Source organism: Triturus cristatus, chromosome 2_2 (genome assembly GCF_964204655.1).
Source record: "Triturus cristatus chromosome 2_2, aTriCri1.1, whole genome shotgun sequence".
In the NCBI taxonomy this organism is placed as follows: Eukaryota; Metazoa; Chordata; class Amphibia; order Caudata; family Salamandridae; genus Triturus; species Triturus cristatus.
Genome location: NC_140582.1, coordinates 819,687,613 through 819,704,095, shown reverse-complemented (window position 1 = coordinate 819,704,095; position 16,483 = coordinate 819,687,613). Strand labels below are relative to the sequence as shown.

The window sequence follows — 16,483 nt, the reverse complement described above, 5'->3', positions numbered from 1 at the left end:
GTTTTATTAGTCTTGTTAGTTAGTGTGCTTTCTGCCCGCCCAGAGGGGGGAGGGGGCAGAGAGGCTGTTCCCACATATATTTGGGTGGGGGCTTGTGTTGCTCTTTGTGGGCAGCCCCGCTACTTTTATTAAAAATTATAAAAATCCCTGGTGTCCTGTCATTTTTTTGCCCCCCTGGGTTGCAGATTGGGCGATTATACCCCTCATTTGCATCCTAGGAGGGTCAGAAAGTCTGTGGAGGTTGTTGTTTACGGGGGTGGGGGCATTGACAAGCCCATTTAAGGCAGCCCCCACCCCTAAATACTATTAGAAAATCCCTGCCATCTAGTGTGCTTTCTGCCCCCATGGGGGCAGATTGGAGGCTACTGCCCCCCGGGCAGAAAGACTTCCCTAATAAATTTGGGTGGGGGTATGGGCTTGCCTTTTGTTAGCAGCCTCCACTCCTCTTTTATACAAAAAAAAATCCCTAGTGTCTAGTGGGCTTTCAGACCCCCCAGGGGGACAGATCGGGGTTAACACTCCTGTTGTGCCCCCTAGGGGGGCAGGAAATCATTGGAGGTTGTTTGGGGGAGTGGGGATATTGACATGTTCATTTAGGGCACCCCCACCACTAAATACAATTAAAAAATAATCCCTGGTATCCAGTATGCTTTTCTGCCCCCCAGGGAGGGGGTGGGGGCAGATTGGGAACTACTGCCCAATCTGTCCCCACCCAGGGGGGACAGACGGAATTTGCCCAAATTATATTTGAGGGAGCAAAGGCCCTCGCCCAAGGGGACGCTCACCCCTCCCTGGTGTCTAGTGGTGGATCCCTGCTTGGGGATTGCCCTCCTAAGGTAGGGATCCACTAGGAAGATTCTCCCCTTTCCAATGGTACCTTCCCTGTCTTTCTACGTCCTCAGGGGCCTGAGATAGCCCCACGAGCATGTAGAAAGTTAAACTGAAATGAGCCGATCAGCTCATTTCAGTTTCGGTTTCACTGTAAAGACGTCATCGATCTTCATTTCGGTGAAACAAGCAAAACAGCCTCAGGAGCTGGGGAAGCTCTTCTCCAGATCCCGAGGGTGTCTGGGGAGAAAGGAAATCCATCTGGTGCTGCCATAAGAGGGATTTCCTGTGCCATGTCGTCGGGCACGCGGGAGCCGTCCGACACACAAGAGCACTTTTGTGTCCGATGCATAGAAATGGTTAATCTGGTAAAAGATTTGTGTGTATAAAATTATAATGGAGCTAACAGATGGTTTAAGCCCTCTGAGCCACTGTATTCACAAGCGCACTTAGCCGGATTCATTTACAGCTTGAGGCATGAATGGTTGCACCCGATCTGCTTGTCCACATTTTAGAGATGCAAAACGGAAACTGACGATTAATACATCTGGCCCGGTTGTTTTTTCCGTGATCTGGTTTTCGTTCAGTATTTTGATCCAGCAGGAGAAGTTTCTGAAATTATTGTAAATTTTAGTGCACAGGTCGGCCTGTGGAAACCATTTTAAGTATTAATGGATTAGGTATAAATTGTGTTTTATATGGCTAATACCTATTTGCCCATGCCAATTTTGAAAGCACTTTTTACAACATTGCATTTTATAAAATACCATGAATTTGATAAATTCTGAAACCTGGGATTGAGTTTAATTACTAATCGAGGCACGCAGAGTTAGGACTATTAATTTGAGGTACTGGCTTGATATTCCAAAGAAACAACTGTAATGAAACAGCACATGGTCTGCAGGGATTAAGTTTTATGATCTCATTTTAATGTTTTAGTGTAGTATATTTATGCATTAAGGATATTGAATGAAGCAAAATATGTTGTATGTATTACATGGATGTTCTATACCTTTGATGGTTATAAAACCAAATAAAGGATCTTTGATTGAATAAATGGCACTCCATAAATCCATGATATACATTAAAACACAGTGGAAAACACCACAAGCTTGACAAAGCATGGACTGCTAGTAAAAACAGGACTAAAATTAGCATTAAAAAAAAATGAGCAATACATGTGCAAAGAGCAGCATGCCAGTAGCTTTGATAAGTATGCAAGTTGCAATATACATAAAAACACAATGAAACACCAGCATAAAGAATAGATCTCCACCATGACTCTGCAAAGTCCAAGGGAGAAAGGAAAAGAAAGCTGCAGACAAGCAAAGATTTGTCGATGGTCTTGCCACAGTCAACTTAATCGACTCTTGTTATCTTGTTGTATTACAGTGTGGACACGGTCTCCGAGAAACCAAACGTCATGTTTCACTTCACGTAACTCCTCTGAAAAGCCCTGCTTTACCATTTTCAAATCCACTGTGAGGGAATCGAAAAGGAACTCCATGAATGCTCTAGTGAGTGGAGCCGATTAATTTGCATGGTCCTCTGAGGCTTGACCTGGCAGTGCTACCAGGCCCTCCTTGGCAGAAACAACAGTAGATCTCATGAGCTTGTCACGCACATTGTGGTCTTTTTTGCCTTTGGCTATGCCCGTGCTTGTGGTGAAGGTATGTGCTCAATAGTTTAGTCGACTCTTCTGCGCTCCTTGCTACTGTGGCCCTTTGCCACCATTCTCTGAGGGATTGGCAGAGTCTGGGCGGTCATGATGGGTTGTTGTCTCTCTACGCATCTATTTACTCCACCCCCGGCGCAGTCTTAAGAGCAGGACGCTGGGTTTTCTTTACATCTTTGTATTGGCCGACCACCGCAGAGGAGTAGGGTAAAACTATTGCTCGTTCACCTCTCCTACCCCACCGCTTTACAGCAGCAGTGGCCCGAATGTACACACCTGTCAAATCATGTGATCTTGTACGGTTAAGCGCAGGTATTTGGATCCTCAAAAGAGATTTTGTCAGCAGGGGAATGTGCGGGGCCCTGTACGCCATGCTGTTGTAATGCTGGGGCAAATCACTGGCACTTCTGCCTCATCAGCACATTGCTGGTGCTAGTCGCGTGAAAGGTGTCAGAAGCTGCAAGCCTAACCTTGTAAAGCCTTCATGGGCGCGGTAGCCTCGCAGCCAAAGTTCTTAACCCATATGGCTCTTTAGGGCTTTGGTGCGCCTCATCTGCTGCGGTTTGTCAAGGTGGGAACTACATAGGATGGAAATCTGGCTGCATGGGTCTTGGGTGCCTGACCCCTGCCCTGCTAGCCTCTCTGTTTGCCCACGTGTGCCCCTCCTCACTCCTTCCTGATTTACTGCTGGACTTACTGTGTAAGGAGCTCTTCAGGGAGTAGGAGGGCCTCAGAGCAGGACCCCTCCTTGAAGGATTAGCACCATGCTCTGTACGCCTGGAGAAATCCCCCGTTGATCATTGCGGCACCAGAGGCTCCTTCATGCAGCCACGATTTTGTTTTGCGGCCAGAATGGAGCCAAGCCGAGGTCAGGTAGGGTCCAGCTTGATACACCGGTTCCTGGAGTCATACCACTCTCATCCTGGGATGCTCTTACCGGTCCTCCTCCTATTGTTGGTCCCATGATGCTTTATTTATATCTGCTGTAGACATCGGGCAGGCTTAGTAGCAGAAAATAGGCCTTAAGCAGCTGCCATCTTTTTTTCTGTGCACGTGCAATTAAAAAAGAAAAATGCTGATGCTACAGAATACAGGTTTTTCTTTAAAATCATAATGCAGAGTTTATTTTGTCTGACTAGTGTCAGCCTTGTTTTGAACAAATCAGAAAGGGTACTTTGAGTGCACTAGTTCTTCGCCCTATTGTAGAGAGACGCATTAGCAATGTAACTGGGTACAATTTCTTATGGATTGGGAGTAGTCATGACTCCGATGGGAAACCGGTGATTCACTCGCAGATTAGTTGTGATAACAATACACTTTGTGAAACTAGGTCTTCCTTTTCTGACAAAGACAGGCTTGTCTATGTATTGGGTGTTCAAATCTTATTTATAGAGCAGATCTTTTCTTCTAAAAACTGATTAATGCCCTTTATATACTGACTGGGATCAAAATCAAGCGGTTGACTGCTCGGCTAGCCAGATTGTTAACTTAATAGTGGGAGTTTAATTTCAAAGTTAATTACAAACCTATTGGGAACAAAATCATGGCTGACTGCTTGTTGAGAATGCCATGGGTGAAAATTAGTTTTCTAGTTGTCAAAGTGAAGTTGAGGAGTGTATTATTGCTAGTACAGGCAGCTTAGTGGTAGGCGGAGAAATGACCGATGGCTGTAGTCAAACATTCTACAAAAGGTTGACCGAATAAGAAGAAACTGCTATAAAGATACAGCAGTACTAAAAGGTAGCAGCAACATTGTCTTTGGACAATGCATGATGGTGACAAATAACTCCACACCCATGTTTCAGGATAATAATTGTAATTTAGGAGGTCCCACACAGTGCCCATCTAGCAATAAATACTTCAAAGAGAAAAGTTGAAAATAGACTTTTGGTGACCAGGTCTCAATGATGAAGTAGAAAAGTGAATAAAGGAATGGGTGTACTACTATGTAAGCGATAAATTATGAGTCTCAGTGGTTCTGGGCAAGCTCTGTTGAGTGTCTAGGGAAGATATGGCAGAGTATAGGTGTGCATTTCTTAGCCCTGTTTCAAGTTCTACTTCATTCATTCAAGTTCCACCTCCATGTGTTAATCATTTGTCAAGTGAGGTAAAAGTTAAATATGTATCGAAGCCCGCCACCTGAATCATGATCAGTTTCTTTTAGGACGGTGTTTGGAAGGCGAGGTATTCAGAATGAGTATTTTTTGGATAAATGTAGTGTCAGGCAGATAAGGACAGCACTGAGCCATCCTCAAAGTAATGGTAAGGTTGAGCACTTTAACAGGGGTTTAGTTGAGAGCATTCATAGTGCTGGCAGAAGCAAGGTTGTCAAAGTGAAGGCCGTCGTGGAGTTGCTTTGATCACTTGATTCCACTCTGCAAGCAGCAACAGGTAAATCTTCATTTGAAATAATGCGGGGAAGAAGCACAGCTTTAGAGTTATGTCCATTTTGGATACTGAAAGCCATTAAAAATTGGAAATTGCCAAATCTGTGTAAAAGGAAGCAAAAAAAGATCTGATTTCAGTAACCAAGTGAGGTTGTGCAAGGATGTGCAAAAGCTTATTTTGAGGACTGATTATTGGGTGAGAATCAAGAATCTGTTGTTGGTAAGGAAGGGGCTGTCCAGATTTCTGGAGCCTGTTAAAGGTGATCAAAGGGAAGTTTGTGAGGGCGATTGATTGTTATTTGTGGAATATATCTAAAACTGCTTTGTTGAGTAAGAGACTTGACATTGTGGAAAGTAAAGGGCAAGCGAGTGAAGATGTTGTGAAGGTGAAGAGGATGTTGGTGAACTCAACTAGTTCACATTGAAAAGAGTTAATCTCTGGAAACAATGATGTTAGAATCTAGTGTAATACTCTTGGGATGCTATATGCCAGATTTAACTTGTGAAAAGGGTCAGGTCTGATTTTGTTTGTTTTATGTATTTCATTTTTTTACTTTAAGAAAAACATGAATCTGTTTCAATGTATTTTTTTAGTTAAGTGTTGCTACTATATTTTGTTCATATATTTTTTTTTTATTGGATTAAATAACACTGACTGAAATGTTAGTATTTCTTCAACATATTTGCTTCACTTTCCCTAATTCCACACACGACCTTGTTTTCACCAAAGTTCCAAAAATTCATAATCGATTTACAGAACTTATTCATTAATGTTGTTCTTAGAGTATGCAATTATGTAAAATAATGTTTTGACCACACCCCTATGTAGATCCAATCCACATATCGGAGATCCGTACTGTCCAAATATATATTTGTAATTAATTTCCAATGGAATTTCTTAGCCTTTATGTGAGAAGTTTGATTTTCTGCAATGTTGTTTGTCTGTCAAATAATTCGTTTGGCCTTGTTCCTTTATAAATATTAATGCAGCTTTCCATTGTTTCCTCTGTAGAGATTGTCTAGGCCATGTAATCATTCATACAAGACTTAACATTATTTGTGGAATGGTTAAATTGGAGAACGTGTGCATTATTTTTATTGATACACTGATCAGGAAGTACAAAAATGCCAGTGTGTGCTGAATGAAAAACTCATTGAGGTATACGTAGTGTAAGCAAAGGTACATCTTTTCTGTTGTTTTATATTTATAAAACTGTTTTTTTTCTTTCTTTTTTGTTCATCTGTAACAGAATATCATAATAATCAGTATGGCACACCCTATCGAATGGGTACGATATCGCTGGCAGTGCCTAGTATCCCATGAAAGTGGAAATAATGCTACCTCAGATGGGTGTTCTTCACCACCTGTGCTTGGTTATGCCAATCGATCTTCTCGACCAACTGGCAAGCACCGAATAGTAATTCCTTGCCTTGCACACTTCAAAGAGGAATATGAGAAGGTATCCAAAGCATACAAGAACAACCGAATTCGAACTACTAAGTACACTTTGCTGAATTTTATACCAAGGAATTTATTTGAACAGTTTCACAGGTAAATCAATTTCAATGGAGAAGGCATACTTAACAAATGCATTGATCTTTGTGCAGTTTGTGTATGAGTTACATGGATGCTAGCTTCTTTAATTATTACATGTCAACATTTGGACCGGGTTTCAAAAAATCATTTGTCATATTGTATCTGCTATCATAACTTCAGAAGAAAGGCACCTGTACATCAGAATGACTGCTCTAAAGCTTCACTGGAATACTGTTCATTCTATTGCAGCCCAGATATGCGGTGGGCACAACTTAATAGCAACTTCAGCTATCTCCAAAGTGACACATGATATCGCCTACATTTCCAGGCAGTCAACTCTGATTCCAACAATAACATTCCTACCCAGTTAAGCCTTCCAAAATCCTACAAAACACAACATACATATAATGGGATATACACTTGCCAACGCCCAAAAGTTATAACCAACTGCTGATTGTTGGTCTTGGGACCCAACAGTTCACATGCCTTCTCTGCTGTCCAGGATAAAAATGTAATGCATTTCATACTTATTCCCGTCTTGCCATCAGGTACTTTTGATATCAGTTTTGTCATTTAGGCAAGGACATTGAAAATCAAATTGTACGTGACGCTGCATTCTAGAAACAAGCTACATTTAAAAACTATTTACCTTTTGAAATATTACAACATAACCTAGATCGATAGTAATTTCTGCCATATTGGTGGCTATTTCAGTCAATAGTTTGTGTGCAGTATTGGTGACCATTCCTGGGATAATGATGGGGGTGGTATAATAGGTGTATTATGGCTCTCCTTTGCATGGCAGCACACCACTTGCAGAATAGTGGCTGTATTGTATTGAAGACATGCTTTCATCCTTTGCAATATGGAGCCCATTCATGCAGTAATAATGCCCCTCCCAGATTTAGTAGTAGTTATTTTGGACATCTCTGTTGTAAGGGAAGTCCTGGAATATTATCAGCCTTTGTATATTGGGTTCAGCTTTGACACAATATAGCCATCCTTGGCTACTGTGTGCATGCTTGGTTTAGTGGCCATCCAAGGCAGAGTTGTGACTATCCTTGGCTAAGTGGTGACCACCCCATGCATATGGTAATCATCCTTGACCTACTATGGGTATCCTTGCATTATTATACACATCCCTGCATTTTGTGACTAACCGTGACTAATGATGGGCATTCTGGTGTGTGATACCGATACCTTCATCTAACGTGTAGAAAATGTGTCAAGTAGCCTTGCGTGCAAGTCCTGATGACCGTGGCAACTTATTACTATCAGATATTGATATTTACTGACAATAGCATTCTTTTGTTTGGGAAAAGTGTAAGAATTGTTTTTTTAAACTAATTTGTTTGAAAAACGTGCTGAAAACATTTTTTTTTATTACCGTATTCTGAAAGCCTTTCTTGATGGAGAGAAGTCAATTGGACTGATTGATTCCCAAATCCTATTTTGAGGGTTGCTTTTGTTAGAGCCACAGGAAATTATAATATTCCATAATTGTCCATTACAATTGATTGTACACCCCGTTGCATTAAGGCCATTTAATGTAAAATGATACTGTAAAATCCACCAGCTGCGACAGACCCATCTTTGATAATTGAGATACTTGAGAAATATGAAAGAAGTATAGCAAAAAACATGAACCTTTTCTCAAAATAAAATGGTTGCATTTCGGAGCGATTGTTTTTCTAGAAAATGGTAAACTGATATATCTCCATGATAGAAATATACCTAGCACACAACCCCAACTGGGAACACTCCGTATCCGTAGCAGTGGTGTACAAAGAACACTTTTTTAAAGCTCTGCAAAAATAAATTGACCAGCTTGATGTTTTAAATATGCATATAATGTGAAAATCTTCCACAGTACCCACTTTCAATGAAGGATTCAAGGATTTACTGGGCATATTGGATGATCACCTACCCCTTGAGCTGTCAATATCGGGGAAACAACATTTCCCATTTTAGCCAGATGTATAAAAAGTAAAACCGAGAGAGTGTACAATGCTGAAAATGTAATTACAGGAGGAAGCAGGTTGTAATTTGATGACATTGGCAATAAGACCCAAAAGGAAGAAGAATTTCATATAATGGATTAAGTGGTAATGCAGAAGTACACATCCACGAGGAGCAGGTATAGAACAAGCACAACAGATTAGAAAGCCAGGTCTCAGAATAAGCATTAAACAATGTGCAGCCTTGCAGCACAGGGCATAACCTGCTGTGCTCCCACACTCTTCCTTGTCAAAACAGTGCCCTATTTGTGATCATAGTTTATGGGAAGTGTACTGGAGAAGAAGGAAAGGACTCCTATTTGCCTCCTGGCCCATTTACTGACTCAAAAAAAGACATTTGGCTGCAGATGTACACTCTACACGTTGGAAAAGAATGGAAACTGTGAATCTACCAGTTTGTATGACATTACCCACCCCTAAACCCTAAAAACACCGTCACCACCCACATCCTCAACCAACCCTTAAACCCTAAAAACGCCCTTACTAACCAATTCCCTTACCCAGTCATGAATTCACCCTTATCATTCTATTCTTTTACCCACCCCTAAACCCTAAAATCACTTTTACCACCCAATTACTTACCAACCCTTAAACCCTAAAAACACCCTTACACTAATCCCTTACCGGTGTGTGTGTGTGTGTGTATGTGTTTATGTATGTATGTATGTATGTATGTGTATGTATGTATGTGTGTGTATATTATCTACTGGCGGTCGCCAGTAGATAGTTATAGTTAGGACCTTGTTTCCATAGGAAATCCGCAACATTCTATTTGGAATAACTTTGGCGCCGGTTGACGAATCCTCGCGAAATGTTCAAAATAGGTGGGGCGCTCCGCTTCGCTCCTACCCTGAAAGTCTCGGGGGGATTCATCAAGCGGGGGCTGAGAAAAAAAGGGGGGTCCCAAAACACGTTTTCCCCATGCAATTTTCCATAGGGACCTTTAGTCCAAGGTACAGCCCGAACGGCTGAACAGAATTACTTGAAATTTGGCAAAGAGGTAGTCCTCAGGTCAGGGAAGTGCCTTTTGCAGGTCTGGTGTCAATCTGTTCAGTAGTTCCTGAGAAAATCAAAAGTAAAATCATATATATATGTGGGCGGAGCCTAACCACACATCTCATCCTGAGATCTGATTGGCTGTCAGCACTTCATCCAAGAAGTGTTGGCAGCCATCTTGGGACCAATATACATGACAGCACCTCATTAAAAAGCATTGCAGTTAATAGAAGGTTTTAAGACTTTAGTTACATTATAAATCATTTGTTGATGGTACCATACTCATTTTAGGAATTGTGGTATGTTCTAAGGTGATTTCACCATGTGAAAACGCCTTCTGCTGGGATATCATGATTGAGAGAAAAATATTTTCTCATGCTTTTCCCACAGATGTTTGGAAGGTGATCTATAAGCTAAACTGAGAGCTTATTTTCTGTAAACTCACATTATCTTTCTCAGTCATGTGAGAATGAAGTCTGACATTCTCAGTAAAACATGTACATCCAACAAGGGCAGAGACTGTCAGTTGATTCCTTTGTGTTCCACTGCAGCTTCCCCGAGTGTTCCAAAGAACTACTAGAGCGCTAACAGTCCTACTTATGATAAACGTATGGCACACCTGAAGCCATCTTGCTTGGATTAAAGTGGTAACTCTTAAAACATTTAATTTAAAAAGGAACAAAATAAGGGGATTCATTTTTCCATAAAAAGTATGATTGGTGCTGCAGAAAGAAAAATTAGGGCACATTTTGAGTGACTTCTCAAATCCTCTTCTATTTCATTAAAAAAGTCTGACATGCAGACTGAAACATGCACTTTCAATACCAGCAGCAGTTTTCCCTGGTGAGCAGTAGCTTTACTACAGTGATCTAATGAGCAAAAAGAGTGCTAACATTCTGAATTCATGGCAAATGTGGGACACATCTGAATGCCTTCTTGATGGAATCAAAGTAAAAAACTGAAAGTATTTCCTACTGAGGAGACTGCAGTAAATGAGGAAATTAGGAAACTTCATAACAAATAGGTCTCCCAAGATGGCCACCAGAGACAAAAGAGCCCAAATGTAGCCCAAATATCACCCAGATGTAGCCCAAGTATAGCCCAATGACAGAATCATAGAGTGTTCTTAAAAACAACTAGAGCGCTTCCTGTCTTCATTATGACAAAAGTATGGCACACCTGAAGCCATCTTGATTGGAATAAACTGGTAACACTTAAAACATTTAATTTAAAAAGGAACACAATGAGGGGGTTCATTTTGCCATAGAAATTATGATTAATGCTGAAGAAAGAAAATGAGAGCACATTTTGAGTGACTTCTCAAATCCTCTTCTATTTCATTAAAAAATTCTGACATGCAGACTGAAACATGCACTTTTAATACCAGGAGCAGACTTCGATGGTGAACAGTAGTTTTACTACAGTGATCTAATGAGCAACTATAGTGCTAACATTCAGAATTTATGGCAAATGTGTGACATATCTGAATACCTTCATGATGGAATCAAAGTAAAACACTGAAAGCATTTCCTACTGAGGAGACTGCAGTACATGAGGAAATTAGGAAACTTCCTAACAAATAAATCTCCCAAGATGGCCACCGGAGACAAAAGAGCCCAAATGTAGCCCAAAATCACCCAGATGTAGCCCAAATATAGCCCAATGACAGAAGTGTGCAAAACCCTTATTATTTTGTGTTTTTGCAGTGTTATATAGTGCAGACTTGTCAGGTATTGGAGTGCTTTACATGAGCATTGGTTACATCACACAAGATCAAATTCATTTTGGTTGTGGACATGGGGAGACTAAGTGATTTGACCAGAATCACAGAATGTCGAGCTGAAGCAGAAACTCCAACCTGGTTCCCCAGTTGCAAAGTCTGCAGTTCTGGAAGTAACACCACATCCTCTCCCCTAAGTGCAACATTTAATCAAGTGGTCAACTGGATAAAAAAACATAAAGATAACAAATAATTTAAAAGTGCTTTGTCGCTATTTGAAAACTCAGAAAATATGTCCTTATTTTAGTCTTTTAGAGCACTAACCATAATTTTGATGCCAACAAGACCCTCTCATATATGTATTTTCTAAAGGAAATGCTCTAGGTATTACAGTTTTGATTACATCAAGATGACGTCAGGCGTTCCACACTTTTGTAATAAATATAGAATGTTAGCAATCTAGTTGTTCATTAGGATACTGTTGAGAGGCAGAGGCCAGGGGCACGGACTCTGAAAATTGAAGGCAGGTAGGAGGGTGCAAAGGCAACAATTTAACCACACTGAGCAGGCAGGAAGGGTGGTAGAAGCACAATAGACTATGGAGGGCAGTGGAAAGGGGGGCAGGGGCAACATATAAAACAATACAGGACTTGCAAGAGAGGCTGTGGCAATGTAATAGACCATTGTGGGCAGAAGGAAGAGGCAATGGTAGTACAACCATACATGACAACAGACCCGATTCAGCTAGGAAACGTCCAATGTTTTTAAGCTCAAATGGGCTTTATTTGATCTGTCTCCTGTCTACAATCTCCTCTTTTTCAATGTAACTCAAAGGGGAAAATCAATACCCCAGTTTTTTTTCAAAATCTCCCTCTTACCAAGTTCAAAATGTTTGCAAGTATGGTACATTGGATCATGGAAGGAAATGGGGTAGGGACATGGACTTGGATAACAGAGGACAGGAGGGACATGGAGAGGTGCACCAAACTGACCCTGCAGGGCAGGCATCAGGGTTTGCAGCAGCACAATACACCACACAGGGCATGCGGGACGGGAGTGCAGCACAACAATCCATAGAAAGCAAGAGGGAGGGGACCGGACCATGCACATGGACAACAGAGAACTGAGGGGCAAGAGGCAATGGTAGCTAGCTGACCATAATGGACAGACAGGAGAGAAAGCTGCAGCATAACAGACCATAAAGGGCAGGAGGGACGGATCAGGGGCATTAAAATGGAACAGACAAGCCAGGAGGGAGGGAGTAGGGGTCTGCACATGTAAACAGAGGGCTGGGGGCAAGGGGGCAGGGCAGGAGCAGCAAGATAGCCATGGAGGTCAGGCAGGATGGGCACTAGAAGCAAGACACACCATGAAGAGCAACAGTGAGACTGTGATGGCATACACACAGACCATGGAGGGAAGGTGGGAGGGGGTCAGGGGCAGCTAACTGACCACACAGGGAAGGTGGGAGGGGCCATGGCAGCACAGAAGACCATGCATGGCAAGTGGGAGGGTTAGTGGCAGCACAATGGCTATGATGGGCAAGAAGGAGGGGGCAAGGGCATGCACAAAGGACGATGGAGGATAGAAGGGAGGGTCAGGACCTGTGCACAGACAAAGTTCAGGGGAAGGGGCCTCACAACAGACCGCACGGGGCAGGCAGGAGGAGCAGTTGCAGCACAACAGACCAGGGAGGGCAGAAGGGTGTGGCAGTACAATGGACCATGTAGGACAGGAGGAAGAGGATAGGGGCATGGCATGTGGACAGGCAGGGTGGAGGTGGCAGGGACAGGTTACAGTCATCTGACAATGCTAGGCAGGTGGGAGGGGAGTGGCAGCTCAACAGAACACTCAGAGTAGATAGGAGTGGCAGGTCCATGGAACATGGTGGGCAAAAAGGATGGAGCAGGGGCATGCACAAAGACATCGGAGGGCAGGGGGAAGGAGAATAGGGGCAGCAAGCTAAGCACAGAGGCTAAGCAGGAGGTCAATGATGGGGCATAGAATTGGGCAATGGAGGGCAGGAGGAGTGGACTGGTACATCATACTAAATTGAGGGCAGTGGCAGCACATCAGACCATGCATGGCAGGAGGGAAGAGGCTAGTCCATGGATTCACACAACAGAGGATAGCGGAGGAGGGGGATGGGGCAGCAAGCTAACTGTTCAGAGAAGGCGGGTATTCGGAACTTTATTGTTTTTAAAACGTGTGTCTGTGCGAACTACTTAAAATATGAACAAGTATGCAGCATAATCTCACTTTTATTCAGGAAGAAGAGGACGTTTGTGACTGTGACTCCGGGCTCACTTGGCAGAAACACCCCCTGACCCTCCACCCCCTATCGCAAAATGTAATGCCCGTGAAAAGGGTAGGTGAACACAGTGTTAGAACAGAGTCCTGAGAGCACGATTGAAAATGAAAACTAGACATAGTGTATGGTATAAACTATGCACCAAACAGTGTGATATAAGATGAACCGGGCGTGAAATATAATATGCAATACATTGTGCGCAATGACAGATTCATTGGAGAGCGCGAGATAGCACAGGCACTAGCGCGTGTTATGCGATATGCGCCTTGGAGTGTAATATGCACAGGGCAGTGTTGTGTAACCTAACTAGTCTCTAAAGTTGTGATATAAAATATGTGCTGGGGAGTGTAACGTTGCATATGCACTGTGACAAAGATATGGATCCCAGATTGTAATATGTATGGCATAGCACTGTGCGTTATAGGCATCGAGGAAGGCACGTTAGATGGGGCAATATAACCCGTGCGAAGACAAGTGTGGCATGACATATTCACAGGGTGGTGTTACAGTGCACCTGGGCTAGAGAGTGTTATAGCATATGCACTAGCTAGTGGAATACAACACAGAGGTGTGTGGCACTCGGCAGGCAATGGTGGGTGTAACACAGCATTGGGCTCTGCCAGGAGCGCGCTGTGACTCTCAAGTGATGTTCGTCCCCTTTCCATAGAGTAAAATAAAAAGTATTACACATCCGGCAGTGGATGTGTGTTTTATTAACCGCGAGGGGGGTTTCTTGCAAAGTTTTGGTCGAATTTTTGTCGCATCCCCTTTGAATGGCTTGGTGTTCATGTGTATTAAATGTGCCTGTCAATAGCTACCCATGTTTGTATAAATAAACGAGAAGGGTGTCTACCGGGATTAGGCACGGTAGGGCATCAGACTTTTCAGAGCTTCACTAGTGGTGTAAATACATTCCACGTGGATTCATTGTATGCATAGTCGCCTTTTAATGAATATCACGCAAATCGTCATGGTGATAGGTATGTACGGTTTGTCCAGTATGTCCTAGGTGTGTCTATAAATATATATTTTTTAAAAATAATAAAAAACAGTGGCCGGCCCTGGGGATCGGGGTCAAAAAAATATAATTAGGGGACAGGCCCTGGGGGATGGGGTCATCAGGGCCAATAAATTAGAATAAGAAGGGGAACCACACAGCCCCCCTTCTTAAAAAATCAAAATAAATAAAAGACTGGCATCATGCCGGAGGCCATGCCCCCTCCTTGCAGCACTCTGCAAACGCGCCCCCTGGCGAGTTGTAAGTTGGGGAATTAATTCCTCTTCAATACTGAGGGTCCCTGAGGGCCAACTAGCCCAACAGGCATCTCCAGTATGCGCCAGGGAGCTGCGCTGCAGACAGGTGTTCTGAGGCCAAGCCCCTTTTTACACCTCTCTGCAACGCAGCTCTGTGGCGCCTACTGGAGGTACCTAGTGGTCTAGTTTGACCCTAGGGACCCTTAGGATTCAAGGGGACTTAATCTCTCAACTTAGAACAGCCACAGGGCGCGTTTACACAGTGGTGAAGGGAGGGGACGGGGCCTGAGGTGACGTGTGCAAACACGCACTATGGCACGTTTTAAATTGGGGATATAATTTCCCTTCAATACTGAGGGCCCCTGGGGGCTAACTAGCCCACCAAGTGCTTCCAGTAAGCGCCACTGAGCTGCATTGCAGAGAGGTGGTCCAGGCCGTGCCACTTTTTACACCTCTCTGCAACGCAGCTCTGTGGCACTTACTGGAGGTACCTAGTGGGCTAGTTGGACCCTAGGGACCCTCAGGATTCAAATGAACTTAATCTCCCAACTAAAAACGGACACAGGGCGTGTTTACACAGTGGTGAAGGGAGGGGACGGGGCCTGAGTTAACGTGTGCAAAAACGCCCTGTAGCCTGTTTTAAGAGGTAGTTTCCCTGCCCTATTATATACTAGGGGCTTACAGAGGAGGTCATGCTAATCACAGGGGGACCCCAACGCATAATGTTCCCTAGTGTATGTAGGGGTTTTCACTGTATTCTAAGTGTCTTTTAACATAGCACTGGCTTTAGGACTGGTTAGTCAGACTCAGTTACCACCAGTATCCGTCTGAAAAAGTTGAGGGTACAGGATGATTTTGCAACAAGGCTTCTTTCTGCTCTTCTTTTTGTTCTTTCTGCACATTATCCTTCTTCCTGCACTTTTCTTCGTCTTTGAGGACTTCTGTTGCTTCTTTCTGCACTTCTTTTTTTTTCTTTCTGTGCATTTTTTCTTCTTTTTTCACATGTCCTATCTCTGTAGGCATAGTTAGAAATTAGCATTTAAAAAACCTTTGAAATTCACAGAAAAAACCATAGGTTTCAGGCACGTTATAGTTAGGAATTAGCATTTAAAAAACCTCAGAAATTCACTGAAAAAACCATAGGTTTCAGGGGTGTTATAGTTAGCTGGACTTTTCACTCGTACAAAACCATTGAAATTCCCCTGTTATAGTTAGTTCAGCTAACTATAACTCGCGCGCCCGCAATGCACTGCTGATGACGTCACATATTACATCACTCATGACATGGTCAGTGACATCACTCATGACATCACTGATGGCTTCAGGGCCTTGTCTGAGGGCAGGCCCTACTGCCAATCAGAAATTCAACCAACCCCTGTAAAAGCAACCAATCTCACACTCTCCTGGGCCTTCACCTGTGCGCGGTGGGGTTGGGCGGGGATGTTTGGCCAAATGGTCCGGCATGAGGACCCCATCACCCAGGGCCTTTTTTTGTTTATTTATTAAAGAGGAGGGGGCTGCGCCGCCCCTTAAGTCCCTGGGGAACCCATCCTCCAGACCCGAACATGGTACGGGGGAGTCCCAAAGGCCGCAGCCTACTCCCCGCAGACAGCGAGAACCGGCATTGATCCCACAGCTACTAGTACTGCTACCTCTGGGCGGGAGCAATATTTTGATCTGTTTCCCTGCCTGCATAACTGTTGACAGGGAAACAGATCAAAGGTTTGCTCCCACCCACTGGGTGCTGACTTTGTGTT

At 43.3% G+C, this 16,483-nt stretch overlaps 1 protein-coding gene across 2 annotated transcripts in view; it reads left to right on the top strand.

The window, feature by feature from the left end:
• ATP10D (ATPase phospholipid transporting 10D (putative)) overlaps window positions 1–16,483 on the top strand; it is a 755,240-nt gene that overhangs the window by 177,463 nt on the left and 561,294 nt on the right. For both annotated transcript variants that reach the window (XM_085642148.1, XM_085642147.1), the window contains exon 2: window positions 6,141–6,442. In XM_085642148.1, the coding sequence (XP_085498274.1) occupies window positions 6,159–6,442 (284 nt within the window). In that variant the 5' untranslated portion in view covers window positions 6,141–6,158. The remainder of the gene's footprint in view (window positions 1–6,140; window positions 6,443–16,483) is intronic.